General features: G+C 38.7%; 1 protein-coding gene across 4 annotated transcripts in view; it reads left to right on the plus strand.

The window, feature by feature from the left end:
- Positions 1 to 421: 421 nt before the first annotated feature.
- The window catches only part of bcas3 (BCAS3 microtubule associated cell migration factor), a 355,089-nt gene continuing 329,379 nt past the window's right edge, over positions 422 to 26,131 (plus strand). For all 4 annotated transcript variants that reach the window (XM_051398073.1, XM_051398074.1, XM_051398076.1 and 1 more), the window contains exons 1-7: positions 422 to 527; positions 3,161 to 3,253; positions 3,460 to 3,514; positions 4,435 to 4,510; positions 5,331 to 5,437; positions 14,816 to 14,897; positions 20,411 to 20,483. In XM_051398073.1, coding sequence (XP_051254033.1) covers positions 3,183 to 3,253; positions 3,460 to 3,514; positions 4,435 to 4,510; positions 5,331 to 5,437; positions 14,816 to 14,897; positions 20,411 to 20,483 — 464 coding nt within the window. In that variant the 5' untranslated portion in view covers positions 422 to 527; positions 3,161 to 3,182. The remainder of the gene's footprint in view (positions 528 to 3,160; positions 3,254 to 3,459; positions 3,515 to 4,434; positions 4,511 to 5,330; positions 5,438 to 14,815; positions 14,898 to 20,410; positions 20,484 to 26,131) is intronic.

Below are 26,131 nucleotides of genomic sequence, written 5' to 3' on the forward strand. Positions count from 1 at the left end.
AGTCAAGTACTCTGCGCAGATTTAGCCAAAGCATTGATGTGACTGAACATGAATAAGAAGAAGATCCTCCATATTGTCAAGCCTTTAAGGGCAAAAACACCAACCAGAAACTGAAAGCTTTTGTTAAAATGTGCTGCTAAATAACGTTTATGACTCATTTCAAAGTGTTCTTTTTTAGTAACACAAGACTGAGAATTATGCCACATCAATACAAACGAACGGGACCAGTAATATATTACCACCCCTCTATTATTTATGACAGCCGCAGTATCCTGCGATCATAACGGTTTGAACACATGACGTTTTATTTTGTCAAATTGCTGCTAGTGCATGACTTTAGTCCCGCCCTCACTGTTGGCTGATTGGGTTGACGAAAACGTTTCTGTGCTCTGATTGGCTCCCAGTTACACAACACAGTTCCGCAAATCTAGTCTGTTTGTGTTTTGACGTTTTTTTTTGTGAAGCTCTCCTCAGACCACCACACACACGTCTAGAAAGCAAAGCCACAGTGAACGTCCTCCGCACCGGTTCGTAACTATATCTGCTTTAAAACAATGTCTATGACAAACGCATTGTCCCGCTTCAAGGCTTCAGTTTGGTCGTTGTATCACTGCAGGGGAGTTTTATCAGCTAATGCTAGCTAGCTAAGTTAGCTGCGGGGTCCTTATCTAGCAGTAGAACTTAAGCGTTAGCCAGTAGCGGTGTTGTGTTCACTTGGCAGTTGTCACAGTTGTTTACCATATTGGTCCGCTATTTGCTAGTTGTGCAAGCTAGCTGAATAAATGTTTAGCCTATGTAAGCGAGGCTAAGGTAGCCCAGAGAAGCTCATCTCTCAGCCCATAGAAACACTGTTAACTGCATGTAGCTCGTCTCTTGGGTTGTGGACATCGTTGCATAACGTTTGGCAAGTGTAAAAGTAACGTCCTCCCTCAGTGTCCGTGTACACACAGTGGACTACCTGCACGTTGCAAAACACTGAAACAGATGGCCACTGAATGTTGTTTTACTAAGTGGCTTAAGTGCATGAAGTCATTCTTTCATTAGTGAGCAGGCTGATTTCAGCAGGTCAACTCTTGTGTTTATGTGTGTGATTGTTAAAAAGTATTTTAAAACTCCATCATACAGACAGAGAATTCCTTTAAATGTTTCCTAAACAGGAAATAATGAGCTAAAAATTCCTCCAAATCACACAATTTATGCAAAGTTTCTTGTGGTGGTGTGGTGAGTATCTCTCATGCACTACTGTCAGGATAAAGGGAAAGTTTAGCAAATAGGACAAAGTTATTTTAAAGAAGTAACCTACTGCAGCTTTAATGTGTCCAACATTTATGAGGATTTATTGTCAAAAATATAATATTCATGGGTATGAACATAAGAATCGTTGTGTTTTCATTACTTTAAAATGAGCCGTTTTTATCTACAGAGGGAGCAGGTCCTCTTCTACAGCCATGTTGAACCACCATGTTTCTACAGTAGCCCAGAATGGACAAACCAAACACTGACTCTAGATAGGGAGTTTCATGTTTTTTGTCCGAGTTTTGTGGCCACTGTAGTTTTTCCTACATGCTTGGTAGGCCAGCTGTATTCAGTGAGTTGCAACTCCACCTCTAGATGCCACACAATTCTACGGTCTTTTAAAGTTTCGATTTGGTTGACATTCCCATAGTCTGCATCCATCCATCATCGACATCTGTGTGGAGTACATAATGGCAGCAGACTTTTCCCGCAGTCGCATCCTCCAGCTCCTCCAGGGGGACCCTGAGGTGCTCTCAGGCCAGCTGTGAATTAAAAGAGCACTGTGCATGAAATCCATTAGCATGCTCAGGATCAGATGAAAGGTCTCCTCCTGACCGTTCAGCCTGGCTTTACTGACACAGAGTATTGACTGGGAGAATCAAATGTTACAACACCTCAGTTATCTCCTTTTAAGGCTAAGGAGCAATCATTTTACTTTCAGCTCTCCTAGGTGATCTCACTCTGTTAGAAGCTCATTTCATTCACTTTCTCTCCTCAGTTGTGGTCTTTGGATTGCTACTCTAAGCTCACAATGGCAGGGAAGTAGATTGACAAATAAATCGATGGTTTGTCCCTCAGCCTTAGCTTCCTCTTCACAAAAGTTTGGCGCTACATCTGCATATCTGCACCAGTAGAGCTGCTGTTTCCCACAGTCTCCCTTTACCTAAATACACCATGAAGAGTAGTAGTGATTCAGTTGTGAGAATCTGTTGGTATGAAATATTCCACCTACGTACTCCTACTGCACATGAGTAAGAATGACGTTTTGAGTCTAGTTTGGTGTGACTTGTTGTGGTTGCTGACTGTTTTCATGAACAGTTGAGTAATGTAGTGTAGACTGGAGTACAAATTTATACTCAGTGCCAGGTAACTTGGTACACCTATCTAAAACAAATACTGTCTTATACACCTGTAAATCCTATATTCATGAATTCTGATGTTCAGTTTTTGTTGACAGGTTTTTTTTTGTTGAGCTGCAATGATTAGTCAATTAATCAATTAGTCCAAATTCTCTGATGGCTTCTTAAATCTGATTTCTTTAGTCCTCTAGGACAGTAAACTGAATATTTTTTAAGACATCTGAGGACGTCACCTTGGGCTTTGGGAAACAGCGATCAACATTTTTACCATTTTATGTATCCAACAACTAATTGATTAATCCACAGATTATTCAAGAATGAAAATAAATGTTAGTTGCAGCCATAGTAATGGTGTGTGTGTGTGTGTGTGTGTGTGTGTGTGTGTGAATGAGAATGAGAGGCCCAACATCGATCCTGCAAATGGAAAATCTTTTGGTTTTATTCAATCAAAACAGGAAATTAACGATGTTACTTTGGGCTCTGTTCAATTTTGATGGGTATTTTTCACATTAGTTTTAGCATTTCTTAAACAAAATGTAAAACTGGTTAACATGGCACATCCATAGTGTGGCTGAATCATAAATGTAAAAAGCAAAGCGAAGTAACTGCTGCCTGTCATCCACATGGTAACTGCTCAGAGAAGATTGGATTTCATACCAAAGCTTGTAAGCTGCAGTGCAATTTGTTCTTCTGTGCAAGTACAAGATAGTATGAATGCAAATCAATTAAGAGCTTTTTGCTTTTATGCTTCTGTCATGTTAAAATGTCTTTTTCTACCTTTTTAGGATAAAATAAAGAGAAGACAAAATGGCCTCGGACTCTCCACGCAGACCGAGTCGCTGTGCTGGAGGGGTTCTGGTGCGAGCACAAGCTGCTACGTAAGGACACATATGTTATTATTTCATCAGAAATCCCTAAATTATAATACTGTATGTATGTATCTGTTTACTAAAGGTCTATAGTATATGTCTGTGATATCATAGCCAACTAAAACAGTGAAAAAAATGACACATTGATGGCCTGTTTGAGCATTGTCCTATAATGCATTATCATTAGAGATGACATGAGCTTTTTGCTGTCACAGGGAGCAGTCCTACATGGAGAGTGTGGTGACCTTTCTGCAGGATGTGGTCCCCCAGGTAACTTTCCTCTGTCATATATTCCCACATACTAACAGCCACTACTGATTTTAGTCAGTACAGCACATTGTGAGTGTTCATACTAGAAAAGAAGCAGTTGACTGATAAAGGTTTTTCAATGGCCCATAGTTATAGAGCAGAAGTCATGTATAATTCCATTATTCCATGCTCATTGCATTCTAATATACATGGTTATCTTAGCCAGGAACATGTTGTTGAACATTTGTTGTTTAATTAATTAATGAAAGAGAAAAATACAGTGGGTTATGCTGTAGATTTTAGAACATGAATTGTATTTAATGTGACGTCAAGTTGATGTTGACTGAGGCTAAATTTAGGCCAACGTTTACAGCCGGGGCCTTTAAAAGGTTTTTGTCTATTTTCACCACCTTCTGAAAACTCACAAAGGGAATATCATTCCACAGCAGCCACACAGACAAGCGCTGCCTGAAGATGTGTCTGTAGACGATGCCAATTATCTTAAAATGCCAGAAAATCTGCCTGATTAATCGCCCGACCAATCACTAAAGGAAAGTGAAAAAATTATAAAGAGTGCACTCAACAAAGTCGGAAGTGTAGTGTGCTGCCGACAGACACTGTTTTCCCTAATACAGTGCACAACGGAAATTGCAGAGATTTCTTGTATACTAACTCTATACTCCCTATATGAATGAATACATAGGACATACTTTATGCAGTTAGTATGTAGTATGGAATTGGGACACAGCAATAAATTGTGATGGGAACTCCTGCATACCCGAGCCTTCATCCAAAAACACTTGCAAGTTGAGAGAGTTATTTCTGCTACAAAAACACTACATGAGGTTAATAGATTCTGGTACATACACTTGTGTTAGGTATGCTGGCTGGTGTTTTTGTCTATATTTTTCCCACTCACTTTTCTGTCTTTCAAACTGCAGGCATACACCGGGGCTCCTCCCACAGATGAAAAAGAGAAAATCATTTGGGTTCGATTTGAGAAAGCTGACATCAACGGTGAGTCTTAAACTGTCAGACAATGTTAGTTTGGTTTGTTTGAGTATTGAAAAAGAGGGAGTTCTAACTACAATGGACTCATTAGTTAACACTGACTGGTTTCTGTCTGAAACTGTTGAAAAAACAATCCAAACCCACTGGTCCTTTAAGCCAGTGGTTCTGTTGCACCATCAGTGTATCATTTATTAAGAAAAACACTTGATGTCAAATGTTTAGAATCGCTTTCTGAATTCATGTCAAACCAATTGTTGTCATCGTGCAGTAACACTAAGACAGCATTGTAGGTGCGTTGAACTCCACCTATTTGATAAGTTCAACTTACAGTATAGAGAAACAGGCTTGTGCTTCATTGGTAGCATAGAGGCAACTGCAGATGACAGTTTGCGGCTGTTAACAGTTAACCCCCATTTGACTTTAAGCTGTACCCTCGAAACCCCCCCCTTTTAATGTTTATGTATAAGGAAGCAATACACAGAACAAATTAATGTGGTGGTGAATGTGGAATAAGATTATGATCTGGAGCTGTGACCTAAACCTCTCAAGCTAAAAAGGAAATGCAGAACATCCGACAAACAAACCAACAAAAAGAACTGAAATGAGATGAGAAGGAATATAAAGAAGACGTTTGTAAGGCAAATGGATCAAACAGAGCAGAATAAATCAACTAAAGTGGTGTGATAATGAACAAAGTCTATATAAAATATTTAATATGACAAAGCACCAGATGTGATTCATTTGTGGTTTGTTTGTCATAGTGTTGGATGATTTAACACATCCTCCTATTAAACTTGACTCAATGTCTCGCTTTGTGTTCGCACAGACACTGCCCGCAACCCAGAGTTCATGGAGATGCACAGCGGTACGACTGAACCTCCTCTCTGCCTCATGATTGGCTACACTGACGGGATGCAGATCTGGAGCGTATCTGTAAGTCAATACACCTCAGTGTCCCTGCAAAACTGCAACCTCATACATTTCCAACCTGGACCTTTTGTGCTGTAGGTTTTCTTTACAATGGTCCACTCAGGTGGACATGTGTGCTGAAACATTCAGATCAAAATCTCATCAGCTGAGTCACTATAGAGCAATATTCTGCTACAGCTAGGTTGTATAGTACCAAAGACTGACAGACTCTTCAAAAGTCAACACCAAAGACAAGCAAAGCATTTCTTTTTTAACATTTAGACTAATTATAGTCAAAGTTAATGTTTTAAGAAGTAGTTTTCGTGTTTAAATGAAATACAGTCTGCTACAGTAACTCATTGACTCAAATGCAAATTCTGTCGCTGTTATAAGTTTACAGATGAGTTTATTGTAAGACCCCAACTGCCAAAATAGAATAAAATAAATAAATGACTCAATATATAAATTAATATGCCAGTTTTTCCTTGCCACTGATGCTAACTCATTGTGGGAATTGTTGGGTCTGTAAGTAATTTTATAAGGAATATGGTCTAGTCCTGCATGAAGTGTCCTGAGATAACTTCTGTCATGATTTGGTGCTATATAAATAAAATTGAATTGATTTGATTGATTTACTTTCCTGAGTAGTACATGAGCACATAATGTGGAAAAATAAAAATCAGGCTCCTCTGAATCCACCGGGCTCAAACGAAAACGACCAGAGGGAGAGGGAGAGAGAGAGAGGGAGAGGGAGAGGGAGAGAGGGAGAGAGAGAGAGAGAGAGAGATAAGGTAGGCAAGGGGTGTGGGTGTGTGTGAGAGAGAGATTGAATTTGTTTACATTGTGTGTCCATCAATAAACTATGCTAAAATAGGCCTGTTTATGAACTGGTGGAGCATATTCTTCTCTCTAACTTTACCAACTGTTGAACAGAACTTTTGCATTTCCTACATCATCCTTACAATTGACTTACAATTGATGGACAATTGCCTTCCTTACAATTGATTGTGTGACTTGCTTACTGGGTTCAAAAGTCAAACTCTGGTCAAATCATTTGCTGACCCTGGACCTGTAAGGACATGTCCACTGCCCAACCAAGTGCTTAAAAACATTGAAGAAATGATGAAATGTAGCTGTTGTATTTCTGTGCAGTGAAGGTTATCGGTCAGAGCAGCTACGTAGAAGAACATTTGTGTCACACTAACATTCACTATACTGTCTTTTTAATAAAGGATTCAGATGAATATACATCCATTGCATTTTAGTAAATAATTGAATGCTATAATATTTAGTAATATATTTAGTAGTCAAAGGCATTCTTTGAGATTCATTACATTCGTTATAGCATGTTTCATACAGGCTAGTGCAAGTCAAAGTGCTTCATAGATGCCCAACTATCTGATAATAAGAAATGTAAACAGTAAGGCAATTTGAGACTAATGCACCAGAGAAATAAAAATGCTAAAAAAATCAATAATAAAATCAATCAATGTGATCAAAATTGATATAAATGAATGTTTTGAATCACATTAATCAGTGTCTCATCTGCGCTAGGTTTGGCCCTGTTCTCTGTTTGAACTCAGCACTGTATTGCAGTGCACACATTTGTCCACTAGGTGACAGTGTTGACCACGATGTGGACCGTACTCAATTCAGACAGTAGCACTTACCCTCTGCTCAGGGCTGTAACACAAGTCCAGTGATCCTGTTGAACTTACCACTTCTATTTTCTCAGTAAAGCTTGTAGAGAAAACACAAGAGGAGGACAAATGAGCTGAATGAGTTGACACTAACAGTGGGCAGTTATTGATAGGGAATATATCTATCATTGACAGCAATGCTGCCAGTCACATTTTTGCCTTTGTTGTGTTCAGCAAAATGGAATTGATGAAAGATAGACGAGTCCAAATTTATCAGAATGCTTATTTCACTTGATGTAATATATGTAAGCATCTATATTTAGTGTATATCCATATCAGCTCTGTGGATATTTCCAAACAATTCTATCCATGGAAACACATTAAAATCCAATGCAACACTACAAACTACAGCCCTACAAACTATCATACATTAATAATAATAATAATAATAATAATAAATTATTATTATTATTATTATTATTGGGATCAATTATCGGCATAATGATAATGGGAAATGTATGTTTTTAATTATTGGGATTATTAAATTACAGCCAAGAAATTATCAGTTTTTTTTAAAATTTATTTGGAATTCTTATGAAAAATATTTGATAGACTTTGTATTCTGTGAAAGCCAAAGTATACTGGTTAGGTTATTTGATTTACTTTACTAGAAACTACTTTACTGAACATTTGAACAGTCAGAGCTGTTGTTTGTTGTTGTAAACAATAGTGCTGTCAGTTAGATTTGGTCAGAACAGAAATATGGAATATCAAATCATCCATCTTTGTTCTTTTCTGAACTTGTTTTTAAAATAAAAAAATGCCAAAATTGGCCTATAATTGGCCATTAGAAGATGGTAATTATAATTTTTTTTATCGCCGGAAAAACATTGTGCATCCCTAAATAATAATGATAATAATGACAATTGCTTACTTTAGTTCAAGGGCCCAGTTTGGGCTCAAGATAGTCGGACCAGTAAAGCCACTGCATAATAACCTATAAATAACAACACCTCTTTTCTTTTAGTGTAAAGAAGTACATTCTGAAAACGTTGACAATTAATGAAGCATCCATTTACAGAACAGATGATTAACAGCCTGAGAAAAAATAATTTCAACTATAGATCAGGGGTTCCACATTCAGTCAGCCCAGATCTGTCAATCTACGAAGGGACAAAACCTTTAATTACGTGGTAAATGGTAAATGGACCTGTACTCGTATGTACGCGCTTTTACACTACGTGCCACATTCACCCTTTCACACACATTCACTCAGTGATGGGAAAGTCCATCGAACAGAAACTAACTCATTCATACACATTCACACACCGATCCACGGCATCGGGAGCAATTTGGGATTCAGTATCCTGCTCAAGGATACTTCGACATGTGGCGGCAGGAGCCGGTGGATCGAACCAACAACCTTCCGATGAGAGGACGACCTGCTCTTCCTCTGAGCCACAGCTGCCTTCACGTACCTACATTTATTTGGAACTGAACCACAATAGTGCATTGCATTTTATTGAAAAACTGGAATTAATTACTTAATTTTCATTCATGCAGTGGGCTGGAGTGGACCATTAGGTATGTGGGTTCTGCACAGCCCTGCATTTGAATGTAGCGGTAGCCTGTCTTATATTGGTCCACTGTTTGTTAACTCTGTAAAGAAACTTAATTTAAACACGTCATCGTTCCAGGTCCATAAATCCTGACGTAATGTGAGATGTGGCCACAAGAGGGAGACCTTTTGATAATTTAATGAATGGGGTGATTTCAGTTACCATGACCTCTGTTATTTACAGGTTGGAGATTAAATCGTATATTAAACAAATACCTTAAAACCAGTTGTTCCCAACCTTGATGACTCAGTGCAATATTTTATGTCCAACCTGTACAATGAACCCAAATAGTGAACTCAGGGAACTTTTTATCCATTTCTCTGTCTATATTATCTATTTATTTTTTTATTTCAATTTTACAAATATATACACTTAATAGGCCTTTTTTTTTTTTTTCCAAAGTCTGTGTTTTTCTTGTTTTCCTTGCACTTGACTTTAGACAATTTACTTATTTTACTTTTACATTACATTAACAGAATGGAACCAAAGGATGAGATATATGCCTACAGTGTGTGTTTGTTTTAGTTTTTCTAGCACACCTTAAAATCAAGAAGGCCTCACCATGCCCTGTGAAGCTTTGGCGACCACTAGTGGGGTCCCTAGCCCTAGGTTGGTTACCACTCCCTTAAACAAAGTTCAAAAGGCATCCATACTGTAATGACTACGTAACATAAGTGTTTTTTTTTTTATTATTTGTTTTTACAAGCTGCTTAATGCATTTTCTTTGACTGGGCCAATGTTAAACCTCTAAAAAACCTCTTAAAGTCTTCCCAAGTATAATGGGCAAGATATCTTACTCAGACAAATTCACTTCTTTAAAGTCAGTCCTGAAAATCATTAGAAGAACCTGCTCTGCGACTTAACAAATTACCAACAATGCTGCAAAGGTTTTGCCCACCGAGTATCGCCTTTCATGTCGAGGCCATCACTGAAACATGCAAACTTCACATACATCCTGTTAGATCTAAACACACCAAAGTCCTTAATCAGTCTCTTTATAAACATCCACGGGCCGCGGGCAAGAGGACACACTCTTACTTTAGCCGTGAACACACACATTGGCCACTGTGATGTGGCAACTCCTGCGCTGCTAGCAGATTCTCTGCTGCAGTTATTATGGTGGAGCAGAGGATTACAGCTGTTTCAGCCACACTTACACACACCCAGTAAAAATATAAGCTTGGTGAGGCTCCTCTGCCTTACAGTTTCAATTGAACTTGACACCAATTCTGATTCACACCCCGCGGCCCGGCCTGTTATCACACGCTGTCCTTGCTCATTGTTTTTCTTTCAGTTTTGAAAGTTTATGGGATGTTTCTGGGTTGTGTTTTTTCGCAGGGTTTTAAGTAAGCATTGAAGGTGCCTCGGTCTCTGGCTCTTGAGTGGCTGTGAAGTGTTTGTGACAGTTGCTAAGCCAACACCCTGTGTAATGGCCCCGGCAGAGTATGAACATACACGTGTACACACATTTGCGAGACGGGGACTTCTGACTGCTTGTATGGATGCTGACAGAGCTGTTTAGGCGTTGTAGATTACTGTCTCCTCACACTGGAGAGGTGTCATCCACCGCTGCCTGATAAGAGGCAGACTGTAGTGGACTAATTGTCTGTCTGCGTACGTGTTGAGATGAAATGACCTGCTTGGAAGAGAAGTGTCTGCAGCAAGTGTCAGTGGATGTGCTGGACACCTGGAGCTGTATTACAAAAAGGTTCTAAGTCCATAATCCTGTCCGAGACTTGACAGATATTATATGACTTGAGATAAGAAGTTTCTGTAATACAGACGCTGAAGTACAAGTTGTATGCCAGCAGTGCATTTGTAGGAGTTTCTGCCCCCTCCCAAACATAGTCCTTGATTGTTTTCTTCAGAAATTTTAACAGTACCTTTTTAAAGGTTTAAGAGCTCTGACTATTGCCAGCTGAGCAATCGGTATCTCCCTCAATGATAATTACAAATTTGTGGTTTTAATAGGAAAGCTGCTGTTCTTTGATTCTGTGAAACTGACACAGATTATGGTATATATGTTAAAGTTTGCTATTAAAATTCAACGTAGCTGCACGGGACATTTGGACATATCACTTCACTTGACATGAAACTGAAAGAGATTTACTGTATGACGTATAGATATTGGGATGTCAAGATTTTGTTTCTATTTTCAAGACTGTTACAGGCATTATTGTGCATGAACCTGTTTGTTTAAATCTGCAATCTTTTGATGCTAAGCTTCCAGTTTCTTTTCTCAGTGATGATGGTTTCTTATTTTCTTATTTAACTGTAGTTGAGAGGAATCTTTGTCCTTTTTGTCTGTTTGAAATATAATACAGCGCTTTGTTCCCCATATACAGAATATTACTATTTTTTAGTAAGTGGTAGTGTATATGGAACATACAAATGTGTACCGACAATAGCTTCAGAATTAAACATATGGGACACATAATTCTTCTGTTGTGAAATAGATGTGAATATAATGTTCATTTGGTTTCAGAGTTTCACAACCAGTAAATAATTTGACATGTGTCATAGACAAGATGTTATACACTAGCTGATCCTTACTCAGTGTCATCTGTAGCTGTCACCGACCAGCTAACTGTGAGTGTATAAGGATGGATACTGAGATGCCTCACATTTAAAAAGAAAAAAGTTCTAGTTTGTTTTGCAGCTCAAACAAGCACCTGTTACTGCGTGATCCCCAAAGCACCTGCTCCCTCCAAACCTCCAATATGTCCGGCATTGTGTCAGTGAGCGGACTCACTTGTGAATATGGCCCAGATATCTGTTCACAGCTTATGGCATTACATTTGGGGGATTAAAACAGAAGAGCAGACACTGTGATTCCACAAAAACAGATCCGAGCCACAAATGAAATGAATATAATGAATAACTGGGAAAACAACTTTGAAAAAGCAATTTGGCATATTGCATACGCCGGGCCGCTAATGTAATGGTGGGAATGTTGTTGATGGCAGTGGATGTCACACAGAGCCATGTAAGGCGAGGATGAGCGGCGGGGTAATGCACAATCACCCAGCGCATTAACCTCCGGCCCTCCCCTCCTCTCTTTTTAATCCAGCAAATTCCATTATTCCCCCCTCGCAGGTCCATTTGCCTGTACAAGAATCCTACCCTGCTGCCAACCTCCTTTTCTATTCCTGCTATCAGTGCTCGTATAACCTGCCCATATCTCCAGTGTTAATCTACCACCGCAGGGCCTCAAGCACTTTGAATAAAAACACAGCTCCAAATCCGCCACTTTGAAAAGGCTACTAATTGCACAAAAGAGCGATCATCCCCTCAGATGGGTTTAAAGACTTAAAACAAACAGATTAAAGCACTAGTAAAGTGATAATGCAGGTTTCACTGTAATTTAACGCATAAAAGAAGAACAAAAGTGGGGCATTCTGCGCTTAGAACAATGTGCCATTACACACGCCAGACACTGCCAAGAGCCACACAGGCCATTGACCTAATATACCGGAATCACATATGAACACATGAAGCTTAAACTGGGCCAGGCACACACACACACACACACACACACACACACACACACACACACACACACACACACACACACACACACACACACACACACACACATCCATTAAAGGGCTTTACACTGTGGCTGTAGTTCCTCTGTGACAAAGAGCAGAAATGCAGCAAACCTTAAAAATCCTCTTTTAATAGGGTGACCTTAAGTGTTTATCCCTAAATGTAATTTCAAGCCTGTGCAAATGTGCTGGAATGCACTTGTTTGATCACTGAAGCAGGCTGATGAACAAAAGTTTTAGTCACACTCTCAGCTCGTGCATCAATCATCAACCGCAAAACACTTAAACAAACAGCTACTGCCAATGCATTGTTATTATTTCTCTGTTTGTTGTTGTGTATAGTTGTGCATTTTGATATAATGCTTAAATAACTGGCTACATGTTGACAGATGGGGTTGGGTACTGATGTCAAAATGAAATGGCAATTAAGTCTGATCATCAGGCTAGAAATGGGTATTCTTAAGTACTTAAGTTGGCATTGAATGCTTGCTCTGAGTCTTAGGTTTGGTTACTTATACTTGAATTAGACATTTGATTCAAATAAGTAACCTAGCTAATTGTAAACTTTGTTTTAAGTTCTTGTACAGCTGCTTTGTGTTCAGAGGAAAGAAAGAAATGTAGAATCTTTTATTTCTGTTTTTGGTCTAATAGAAGTCATATTTACACATTTAGTATAAAATTACCTGAATCAGCTTGTATGTGTATGCAAACTGGTGGTTGTTAACACCCACAAATTCACAAAATAAGCTATAGAGCAGTGATAGAAATGTGGCCCGCAATAGGGTGCCAGGTGGTCTACCGACAGTTTTCTAATTCACAGTGAAAATCATTTCTTCTAGTTTGTTTATACCACTTAGTAAATGTTCAGTAATGTCCCTTGGCTATTACTTGGAAAGTTGGATATTAGCTTATCAGCAATCTGTGCAATGTGCAGGAGCGGTGACACTTGATTTCTGACTCGCACAGATCTGCTGTGCCAGGATTTTCTTTTTGGAAAAGATGAGTGAAGACAGCAAACGTCCAAAAGTTGACGAGAAAAATGGCAACTGAATTTCCCTTTACTTCGCCACGTAATACCGATCCAAAACCACTGTGTTTAATTTGCCAAATAACAATTGCTGTATGCAAGTATTGCTAATATCAGGCACCATCACAAGTCAAAACATGCTAGCTCCAGTGTAGTGATCCTGCCTGGTAGCACTGCAAGAAAGGATTAGATCAGAGAAGGTATAAGGGTACCTTATTCTGCCACATCAACAATCGTAATGTTCATTCATTTTTCTCATTTATGTTATTTGAGAGCCAGTCTAGACATGTTTTCACACACATATACCAATAGTCTGCTTGGAATAATAATGTGTGTCTGATATATTTTTTTCCACCCAAAAGAGTATCATTTCCACATTAAAATCCTTTAAAAATGTCAAATCCTTCTACCTCATTAAACATTTCTGAATCTATGAATATGTAAAGTTTTCTTAATTTGAAAACATCCTTCTAGTGTAAAACTCTGCACACACATCATTCAAACATCACACTTTAGGGACAAGAAGAAACACTGATTTCTGAGTGGAGGGGGGCTTAGTACATTTAGTATCTCTGCTATAAAGTAAAGTGTTGGTGTGTGTCACAATCAAAGATCAAGGTCATCTTCTAGACACCTTCTTTTGCACTGTCATACGAAAATATCATGCATGGGGAATATGTATTATTGAAGAGGTAAGAAATCGGCACCACTGTTAGATGTAGCAGACCAGAATGATGTGTTCGGAGTACTGGGTGTGGCCACACAATCATAAGCATGCCCAAATATTCAGTAGTTGACTTGTTACTTTGACAGCAAAAAGTTTATGGAGTGGTCAAAGGGCATTTGGGGAAATATCCTTTTATGATCATGCAGTTAAAAACATAAGGTAATCTTAGGAGATGGTAAGATCTGTTGGAAACACTGGTGAGAGTGTTTGATATGCTTTACAGTCCGACTAGGACAGAGACATCATGGGCTTCTGCCCACTTGGCATTAACCCATGTCTAACCCTTCCGTGTTGGCTCTGTCACAGTGAGTGTAGGCAGCTCGTTTGCATTGCGATGCCACTGGGCCTTTTATTCTGCGCTCAGTAGGTTTTACTTTGTGGTTTGGCTGGAACTTCAACCGCTGGACCGCCCTTGTTCCCCCGTCCTCCCTCCCTTCCTCCCCTGTCTCTGTCTATGAAAAACCAGTTTCACACAGTTGGAATAGATTATTTTTCTTACAGTGTGAACAAATAAATTTTTGTCCTTGTGCTTTTGTTGTTGCACTGAAACCTCCTGAGGCTTATATCCTTCATGGTTATTTCATACTTTATTTTGCAGGGTACAGAAAAAGCATAGTTGTCCCAAGGTGTACTTCTTAAGATCAAATAAAGGTTATGTTTGCAGACACACTTAACATCAGACTGCAAAAAACAGGACAAAAAGGCCTTAGAAGTGTGCCTTCTATGAATGGGCCTGAATATGTGGTTAAACATAACTGTACCTCTAATGTCTGTATTAAGTATTTCCTCTAATGGATATGTGGACTTTTCCGTTATCTTTAATTCAAATCTTTTCTTTCAGTTGGTCGGGGAGGCCCAAGAGCTGTTCTCGGTGCGCCACGGTCCTGTGCGAGCTGCTCGCATTCTGCCAGCTCCTCATATCAGTGAGTATCTTCAGTACCTCGCCTGCAAACAAAACCACAAACTCCAAAGCACACACTTCGTATTCTAACTTCAAATAAGGCTTTGATCAGTTTATCTGCATATTGCTTTCAATTGGTAATATTGCCGACCTCTCCAGAAGGCTGTAAATGCTGCACCCTCAAGGTTTTCCAGCCTGACAAGTACATTTCAGATGATTCTTTGTTGTGGTGTTGGTATCTTTCTATAAAAACTGAATTTCTCCTACAAAACCCTACTGTTTGAATGATGTTATTACATTTAATTTGTTCGACTTCATAATAATAATAGCCTTTGTCAGTTGAAATATATTTTAGAAAGCAATAGTTCAACATAAATATGCTTATTCTCTTTGTTGCCAAGAGTTAAATGAGAAGATGCCACTCTAGCTAGCCTAGCCTGGCTCTGTCCACCTACTAACCAGGGGTGGCTAGTAACACGTCACGGGAACGCACATGAGTAAAAAAAAAAATGTTTTTAAGGAACTAGTACTTTGCATGTTCCTTTTTTTCAAACTGTGCTTCTACTCTTTACTTGAGTATATTTTTGAGACTTTTTGTTGCGCTACATTGAAACCTCTTTTCCCTAAGTTGTGATGATGATGATGGAGCAAAGCCCAGAACAAGAGGCAGCTTCCAGCAACAATCCCTGACCTCATCTGGCCACATTTTTTATCCAAAAGTCTATCAAGTAACTCAGCAATTTTCACTTCTACTTAAGTGATTTTTATAGGACTAATTGTACTTTTACTTGAGTAATTATTTTCGGTACTCTACTCACGACTGCTACTCTAATCTTTTTTTTACTTTGAATAAACATGAGAATTTGTGGTTTTAATAATCTAATTGCACAAAATGTCAAACTATTCCTTTAAGAGCCACATCACAGCATCTGTTTGGCAACTATTCAATTCCAAGACAACATAACAACAACTATACATGAAACTAGACTGGAGCCCTTGTTCACCTTGTCTCACCACATTAAGGCAGACCGCAAATGCTCCCTTAGCTTTATTTTTTAACACCAGATTTATCTCTCTAATCCTCAAACGTGGAAGGGATATGGCAGGGGAACACATTTTCTTTGTGAGTCCTCTGAAGTGTCTTTTCAGGATAAGTTTAAATGTCTGTCCTGGAAAAAAAAGCTTTGGTTAACTTGATTTCAGCATTCAAGGTCAACACTTAAAATTACATTTCGTATGGCACGTCCTAATGCAGTTTGGGTTGTGGGCATTCTAAGTGGCGCTATATCATTAAAATTAAAGAGTGCTCCATGCTGTCTCATCCTAATGTTGAAGTCAATCTACGATTAGTGTTGGCCTGTTCTCAGTCAGCGGTGGCAAGCCTCTGAAGTCAGTGCTTTCTGTCTGCCAAAGCTCTGCTGGAAACTTCTCACTGTGCCTTCACTGTTCTGTTAGCAGTCTCCCTCTAACCCCTCTAAATCTAAGTCTTCTCTTTAAGATTCTTTAATATTTTGTTTAGGTAAACGTACATGTCATGGATGCTCTTTGCATTCTCTGTTTACATTTATTAATTGTAACCTATACCACGTTTTTACCCAGGATTTGTCTTCCTGATACTATTTCTGGTGCTGCCTAATGTCCCAAAACATAAAAAATAAATTAAATTTTTAGATGTCAGTCTGTCTTAAAACAGTAAGGACTTCTTTGTAGCTGCTGCAGGGAGACATCTTAAATAGAAGAGGGAGAGATACCAATTCTTCTATCAATAAACAATAATGTAATGCTTCCAGAAGACATGTTGCATTAATAGTAAGTGGCAAAAGTCATTCTGGGAAAGTCGGAATCAACTAATGTATGCAGAAGTCGACAAGAAAGGACGGAGAAATGTGGGTACATTAAATATTAGATTACAACAGGTCATCATTAATTAACCCCTTGAATGCATCGACTATAACAAATTGATGATATGTAACAGAATAAGAGTATTTGAGCGTGGATGCCTTCAGTATCTGACTGGCTGGGTCCTGTCCCATCTTCTACTCTTCTACTCACTGGCTCCATGTTTCCATGACCTTTTAAAGGAGTCAATAAATGTTTTTCCATCCACGTTTTTAGACATGTTTTGCATTTGTGCATAACAAAAAAAAGTATACTATAATACTGGAAATTAAAAATATTAAAATATCACCGAAAAGTTTAGCACTTGGCTGAGATGGTAAAGTTTTGTAATGATGAAAAGCAATAGTAACAGAGAAATTCAGTTTAATTTTAATGGAAACTTGACTTATGATAATATCATGTCAGCTCAGTTTAGCATCACATCATTTTTGTATTATTGGACAAAACTTGCTTGTCATGACAGTCACCCCGACAAGCATGATAGCTAGAAAGACTGACTGGTATTTGCCAACCTGGGGATGAGGCAATTCAGCAATTCACTATCTTCAAGCCACAAACCCAAAGCGTCTTTCTAGTTTGCTTGGCTCTGATAGGATGTTTTGGTCAGGCCCGGTGGATTATTGCAAATGTCATCGGGAACACTAGGAGGAGCCAGAGGAACCTGATTTGTTTCACAGATTATCTGTCTCATGTACTACTGTCAGGGTATAGAGAAAGTTTCAGAAAATATGACAAAAAGTTTTTTTTATAAACCTTTTTACCTACTGCAGCTTTATTCTGGCATGCCATCCAACTTTGTTAAAATTCTTTATCTGAGTCCTGTCATTATCCGTCTGTTCTGAGAATGACATTCAAAGAACTGACAGAAAACCTCCCAATGTGTTTTGTATCTCAAAATCTCACCCTCAATGGATCTGGAAAAACTGCTGGCGTGCAGTAATCTAGCAGAGTGCAGAAGGTGGAGTGAACTGTACAGGTGCGCAACCTGTAAAGGTGCCGAGCACAGCTGCTGGCACTGAGCACTGACTCTGAGCTTTAGGAAGTTGGGAGTGACAGCTGGGGCTTAAAATATCTTCACAGGTGAGATAGAAGAAAAAACAGTGTGTAATACGATTTGAAAACAGGTTAACTTCGTAGGTGTGCATATCTAGGAATAGCCTTGTAGTGAGAGGATGGACTTGACACTGACATTTGCGACATTCGAAAAATATTGTCTGAAGTGTTTCAACATTTTAAGAAGACGCTAGACAGAGCATGTGGAAAACCATGTACAGAAATTGTCTTCTCATTCCTAAATAACATTTTAAACAGCAGGAATTACCGTGTTTCTTTGGTAGCATTTGGTAATTTGCTGACTGAAAAAATATTGTTAATATTGATTTGATTCTTTCAAGTTTCACGTCTTCAGTTGCTGTAATGACTAATCGTATATTTGAGAACACATATATTGAAGATTGCTTTCAAATCAAAGTCCTTATCTATTTAACAGAATGTATTGTCCCAGTCATAAAGTTTTAGATAAGCTGCAATTATTGTTCCTAGTCCCAACCAAATGTTCAGTAAAAATCCTTCTGTTTATATAGAAAAGCTTCTTTTCAAAGAAACAATGCACACCAAGTTGTGTGAAGGTATATATTAAAGTTTCTGTTTTCACAACAGTTTATTTTAATCCTGTTTCTCCATTTTGTTATCCTATCTGTCATCATGTCTCCTCAAATGGTAAAATAGTCACAGTGTTGACCCTGGAAAGTTGAATGCCTTATGAATACCAGTGTTTATATCCTCAAAGCTACGGTGCAAATGGTTTAGTTGTTCCACTGATTAGATCCTTTCCAGACATGAAGTTTAAATTTCATCTCTGCAGGTGTCAATCAGTGCTGTGAAAGCTGCCATATTCCCCCGCTGCTCTGTGGCATTTTTTTTGGTGAGAAAAACGCCTTTTTGTTCTCCATGCCTGTTCCGGTCTTTTGGCAGATTTCAACAACACACAATGGCAGCATTTGAAGAACGCTGGAAGTGGATGAAAGCAAACCACAGTAATAAGAAGCAGCAGATAGCCCCAACACATGAGGGGAGCAATTCTCTCAGCAGAAAATAAATATGAATTGTACTACTGGAGGGAAGGACACTGATTGCAATCTGCTAGGGCGCAAACAGTGTTGCACTGTGGTGAGCCATTAAAAGGCCAATTGTCTGGGATGCGAGGCCATGGGTGGGCGGACTTAGAAAGACCCGAAAATAGGTGTTGATTATAATAAGGCTAGGTTCCCCTTTCCTAGAATAGAGAGGAAGTACTGGTTTTCCAAGGGGAGTCAATGCGTTTATCCACATCCTCTTTGGAGTTTACAATCTATGATCTTCCGTTGTCTTGGAAAATGAGGCAACACTGTTCCCTTGATTGATAACAAATGAGTATTGAGGAAATGTGAATATATATAATATGTACTGTAGCTCTTTGTGCTCTTTTTCAGTGGAGTTTGTATGTCTTCACAATAGAGCTACACTTGGGACACTCCCACACTGTAAAAGTAATTCTGTGAAATTTAACAATAAGCATGTTGTCTGCAATTATTCAAGCCATGTTATAAACATACACCCATCCCCTCTGTTACATTGAAACATGCAGAAGTCCACTTGGAAGACGGGACTTTGCTTCAATTACTGTCGATTACAGTGGTGATGAAATCAAAGTCTTTCTATTCATTAAATGTTGCATTTTATCCCAGAAAGTTTATTTTAGTAAATGTGCCATTTCACTAAGTCTCCGAGAGTCATATTTATGTAACAGCTCAATATCTTGACTGGGAATGATGTCTGATGACAGAAACATGAAAGCAGAAAGGACCCTGTCGGGAGTGTTAAAGGCTGGTATAGAAGGCACTTTTGCTCTCATGCCATACCACAGGAACTCAGCCTGATTACTGTCAAGCCTCAAATTACAGTCTTCTAAAGGGTAACATCTTCTTCAATCTAAGCACCCCCATCCTCTCAATCCCCTGATCCGCCGTCCGTCTTCAAGAATGAGACAATCAGGGAAAATATGGGATCGGTACACTTAATACAACATGTTTTCTCTTAATTTTTATAAATATGCCTGCTGTTTTTTTTTTTTTTTTTACCATGCTGTAATTCCACCCTGAAACCCCAAAACAAACAAGGAGATAGACAGGAAATCTTACTCACTTTCGCAGCATTCAGGAGATTTCTCCAGCTCATTTCAGCTCTGTTACATATTTTTCTGTATTTTTCCCCAGCTTTGTCTTGAGAAAGGCAAAGTTTTTTCCCCAAGTGTCCTTTGAAAAGCTCACACAGTGGAGGGCCAGGAAAAGGTAGAAACCCAAAGTCTATACAGTATGTGGATTCCATGTTTTGGCCTATCCACTAACTTGCAAAATAAGGCCTGATTTTGGAAAAAAATTCTCCATTCATCAAAAATGTTTGGGACCATAATTGAATTACAGGGCAACAGTAGTAATGTAATCAGCACATTTCCTGTCATGGTAATAGGCTGCCTGTTGAATGAGGGTGGGCAGCAGTAGAGGCCTCACATGTTCGTTTAAAGAATGTCCCTCTTTGTTGTGTGCAGATGATTCTGTTTCTCATCTGCCTCTTTCTATGACTCCTCTTCCACCTCAGGTCCTCTGAAGACGGACAGTTTTGCTGACAAGAGGCCCCTGCTGGGGGTTTGCAAGAGCACAGGGTCCTCTGGGTGAGTTCTCAACAGGATCTTAGATTTTTTGAATGGATAAAGCCCTCTGTCTTCTATTATGTGCTACTGCAAGTCCTGAAGATTCCAACCTAACACTATAGCAGTTTTAGTCACTGATTAGCACACCATCAACCAGATATGAGTTACTGCTCTTGCAATTATGTTTGGCTGGAATGGAAGATTTGAAGCCAATATTGGTTGTGTTACACTAGCAAATATAAATAAACCAATTTAAGCTGCACAAAATGGGTCAAAATAAACAATAAAAACAACAGCACAATTTCCCAGTACATGTAGCAATTAAGGCAAACATGCCTTTGAGTTATATGTATTTATCTGAAGCATTAAGTTGAAAAGACAAAGGGGCCTTAAATTAAACCATGAGTGATGCCAGAAGCCATGTGTTGAAGAAGAAGAATACTTTTTAACTGTGATGGAATGTGTGCTATCAATTCATTTTAAGTTAACTCCCTCACCTATTAAATAATGACACCTTGTTGTGCATCATGCATGACTAGTTAGGCCAAAATCAAGTCCGTACCCTACAGACAATAGCTGACACAATGGCTGTATTAGACTAAATAATGAAGTGGTCATTCTGGCTAAATTTAGCACATTTTGGAATTATGACTTTGAATGTAATTTGAGGTGTTTAACAACTATACATGAAACTCTATGAACTACTCTGAAAGAACAGTAAAAACTATGGGTGTTCCAATAAATCCCAATTCTAAATCTGACATACCTTGTTCTTCACAAGGTACTTGATCCAAATGCTGAAGGTCCTAGTTCAAAACTAAAAAGTTAATTTGGTTGGTTTTAGTTATTGATCACTATTGAAATTACTGACTTGAATGAAAGTTTAACCAGAGAACGCAACTTGTGGAAGTGATGTTATGCAATCAGCTAGAGAGAAGATGTATCATTCTTTCGGAGTTGTTGAAACTACAGTAACACTCAATCCACTCTCATTGTAAAGTGTCACAGAGTGTTCCATCACGCTACTCAAAGAATTAACGTTAATTAGTCATGGCTGATATGAAAGGTAAAAACACCGGTCAGCACTGGATAAAAACAAGAAGCTGCTGCCAGAATGTTTAGACACTGCTCTTTGCTATGAGACAGAGAAAAAACAGATTTATTTTTGTTAAAACGTTGTGAATCCGTGTTTCTTTTTGTGTGAACACATCCATATTTTACAAATTCATACACCCTAAATTTGTCGCCAAGCACAACATTGATCATTGTTAATATGGCCAATTTGTTGGCAAAGTGTTGCCTGTCACATCTAGCAGGCACAGGGAAACATTAGCTTTTATCCAATATTTTGTTTGTGTCCACCTGATGAGTGAAAAAAACAAATATTTACTCCATTGGTTTTCACCAACCTTGCTGACCAGCTTGTCACTAGCTTGCTGTTTAGTACTTGGCAGGTAGCATACAGTGGGTTTGTTAGAGGTTTTTGGTTGAAAACAATTGATGGTGAAAACTATATTGGCGAGAGCGCTAAGAGGGAACCGAAAAAGTGAAGCTATGGGCTGTAAAACCAAAACAATAAGCTGAAAGATGCAGGAAAAACCTGGGCCCAAAATGCTGCCATAGGTCGGGCTCAGACACGATGAGATTACATTTTTTTCTTTCATATATTTAATATTTTATTAACAATGCATACGTCTATTTGGTATTTATTCATTTTTATAATAGTTCTCACTATAAAATATTCACAATGTAGGTAACTTTAGCTTGTAATGAACTTTTTTTCAAGTGGAAATTTTGGTTGGGGTCAGGCTTTGATTTCTTTTTTTGGGGGGGCCCAGTCAAAGCTCTAATTAGATCCATTGTTTATATAAAAACATTGATTAGAGCATCTTTAATTTTTTTTTTAATATTGCAACCCCAAGATTTTATATTTTCACTCCGCCTTCATGACATGAGTATTGTCTGTTTTTGTCATTAAAATTGGAAATCTCATCTGTTCTTAACACACACTCAGAGCTTTGACTGACAGCATTGCAGATGTGGACACAGCAAACCAAATCAAGAACCTGTCCTTTTGAATAAAATTGAGCATTCTTTTGAAGCTTGAGAACATTAGAAACATATTTAATCTTATAATATAATGCAGTCCAGTACAACACCACTACTAACTACAAAGTAAGTAAGTTGAGCTAACACCTCTCAGTGACAATGAAGTGGCCAGAGAGTGTAAGTGTGTTAGTTTCAGTGGATCAGCCCTGAAAATACAGAGATTGCTATTGACCAAAAGGAGAGAAACTAAAGTAACCTCTATGTGCTTCTGGAATGACCCATCCTCATGACATTTGGTCTATAAAAAGTGCAGAAGGGGGTGGAAAGTGTTTTACTCCTTATGTTATGAAGTACAAATCCTACATCTGAAAGTAATTTTCTGTTAATAATAAGAGGCATCAAAGGACACCCAACTTCTTGTTATGAACCGTTCACATGCACCCAACTGGAGCTGAGCCAGTGATGTGGGCTTAGTGACTGTGAATCATGGATTCTTAGTGGCACTATGGTTAGAATTCAAGCAGTACCTGAACGCCCCATAGGCAGACAAAGGATACCAAACAGATGTGTAGATCCCTGGGATTCTGAGTTGGAATCGGGAATGTCATGTCTCTGTTAAGTGAAAGAAAGTGAATTTTAAAAATGACAGACCCCAAGGCACCTCTTCATACCCGATCCATGCCTTCCCCTCTCCCTCTTCCCCCATTTACTCAAGCTGCTCTTCCAGAGCAACACAAAATTTAACTCAATATATCCTCCCGGGGAAATGAAATAAGGAAGTCTGTCTTCAGCTGGGTCTTGATGGAGACCACCTTCTTGATGTTTTCCAGGGACTGCCGCCCCTGTCTCTCTGACGCCGTTACTGTTGCTTCTGCTTTTCCTATGTCCTCGCTGACACTGAGACAGGCAGCGTTTTGACGGTTTGGCGAATCATCCAGGCGTCGCTCGACACTAATGCTGAAAACATGCACTGTGTTGAAAAGCAGAAACCCTGACCTCTGGCTGAATGGCACAGCCTGGTTCTTCCCCCTACAGAAGTGCTTGGTAAATAACACTCTGGTCAAAGACGAGAAGGAAAAAGGCTTCCGGGTGCGGCGCAGTACTTTCCATTGGGCCTGTTCATAAACTTACTAAAGTCCTCACACAATTTTTAGCATATAATCATTTTGAAATAACAGATTTTGTTAACCACCAAAAAGGATGCCGTCTTGACACTTAAATGGAAAACAGATTGGAGCCTTGGCCGCTACAGCGGTGCTGGTTTAGAAGTTGGTTCAGTCAGCTCTAGGCTTAGATTACAAGATTTGCAAATTAAAGGAAAACCAGAGAAGGGAAAAAGCATGTGTGCTGAAGCCCTGTACTTGTGGATTTCCAGCCAGGCACACTCAACATAATTTTATCAATGGAAAGGATTATGCGTTAAGTCCAAACAATGTATAGATCCAGTGATTTTCTTGACAGTAAAGCTACATATGCGTCCCTTTCACTCTCTGCACCAGTGCCAGTGGGCTTCGGGAATTAGTAGAGAATGCTGGTGCCATTGCAGACCTTGGTATGTCTGCTCACATTTCTAGAAAGGATTTGTGTTTCCTTCCCCTTCTTGCTGTTATTATTTTCATTTGTTTTAATTACATACACAGGTATTACAATTCTAGGAGATTTAAGGCTGCTCTCTCTCTGAATGAATGTAAATTTTATGGCTACGACGGAGGCAACTTAAGTGTTTGTGGGTGTCTGAGTGCACATACTTCTTGGGCAAAAGTTCAATGATGAATAAGCGTGCTTTGTTCTCCCGAGTTTGGGAACTGTCAGTGACATTTCCAACCTCCAGCTACCCCCTCACAACATCTCCAGATGCTGAGAGGATGTGGTCCTTTTTTCTTTTAACCAATATAGTCCTCTTTCACCATGCACATACTACTACTGGATGCGCTATTTTGAGGTTCGGGCTAATGAAGTTGGATATTCTGAGCAGATATCATTGTCACCTTTGCTGGCCATGGATACTCTTTTTTTTTTTCTCGAATGCCAGCACAGTCAGTGGGCTTTTAGCTGCTCTATGCCATGAATGTCACCACTGTCGTTCATGTCTCATACTTTTTTTTTTCCATTTGTTAATTGTACATTCAACATTTCCTTCTTTCATACATTTTTTCATTGTATTATTTATTATTATTGTAACTTTGTGAAATCTATTATGTAGTTAAGTATGAAGTCTGTGTTGTGGACCTGGCAACACTTGTGGTGACTGCTGATCACATTAAGTGCAATGTGACAGTGTGTTGTCCGCAGGAAATACAGTATATTACAGAACGAGAAGCTTGTGTTCCATAAACAGGAAGGCATATCCAAACTGGAAGCACATTGAGTATTTTAGGGATAATGTACAAACAATCCAATAATGTTTTAAATGTGCTTTTCAGAGTCTGTTTTTCTGCAAACACCTCTTTCTAGGTGTTGCAGATAAGGTTGAAAATGTCTCTTATTAATGTTGGAATGAAGTGATCCATCTCTTGACAAAATCTAAACAACTTCTTTCTTTTCCCTAGACACCTGAAATCTGTGACAGTTCACTTCAAAGATTTCTTTACAGCAGTAATTTAAGTAATTACTGCTTTTCCTTGTCTTATGTGATAGTCTGTGTATTTTAACTATTTTCTGACATTTTATTGCTCAAACAATCTATCGATTGACAAAATAATTTGCAGATGAATTGATAGTGAAAATAATTATTATTTGCAGCCCTAGTTCACAAATTTTTCTCATTTTCTTTTCTTGGCTACCTAACCTACTTCAGTAATTTACTGTTGTGGACACTTCATACACTGATCGAAGTTCATTAACTTCACAAGTCCAAAGACAAAAGGCTGTTATAGTTTAAACACAACCTTAAATCCTTATTGTAATCCTAAACCTGTGACAATGCCATCACATTTAATTAAATTTAACCAAAAACAACTGCTTTTCTTCTCATCAAGTACCCAGATGTGCTGTTGCAGAAACTGAGATAACTTGAAATCACCTGGCTTCCTATGAAGATACATTTTGCAGTATTTCATCATTGTAGATCTACTTTAAGAGTGATTGTATGTTTTGTTTGGCCTTGGCTCACTGTTTTACATGAAGTATGCTTTCTATAAGGCCCTCTGACATGAGCTAGATACTGACAACTGTTCTGTGCTGTTTCAATCATTGGGAGCTGTAGTTACTTGATGGAGTGGAGATAACTGTGTGTGTTGTCTTTATCATTGGAAATGGTCCAAAATGTTATAGAGTACATTTCCGCTAATTCCTTGCTCAAATAATAGCGATTTGGTTGGTAACAACAACCATGTCAGCATGGGAGAAGAGCATGTTTGGGCAAATGATATTATGAGTCTGGCAGTGCTCCTGAATAGTCCATAATACACGGAGTGCCCTTGATTTTTTCCATTCCTGTAGAGGCTATTTCTTTTAACTCTGTTAGAGTTTTGCCTTAAAGTCAGCTGAAAAACCTGTTTATGTTCTTACTTAAATGAAATGTGACAATTTTATTGAACAAGTTGGTCATTTTTATAGCTCAATTACCACTGCATGCACTGTCTAAAGGAATTGGGTCTCTGCAGCTTTGCTATGGCATT

Source organism: Dicentrarchus labrax, unplaced genomic scaffold (assembly GCF_905237075.1).
Source record: "Dicentrarchus labrax unplaced genomic scaffold, dlabrax2021, whole genome shotgun sequence".
Taxonomy (NCBI): domain Eukaryota; kingdom Metazoa; phylum Chordata; class Actinopteri; family Moronidae; genus Dicentrarchus; species Dicentrarchus labrax.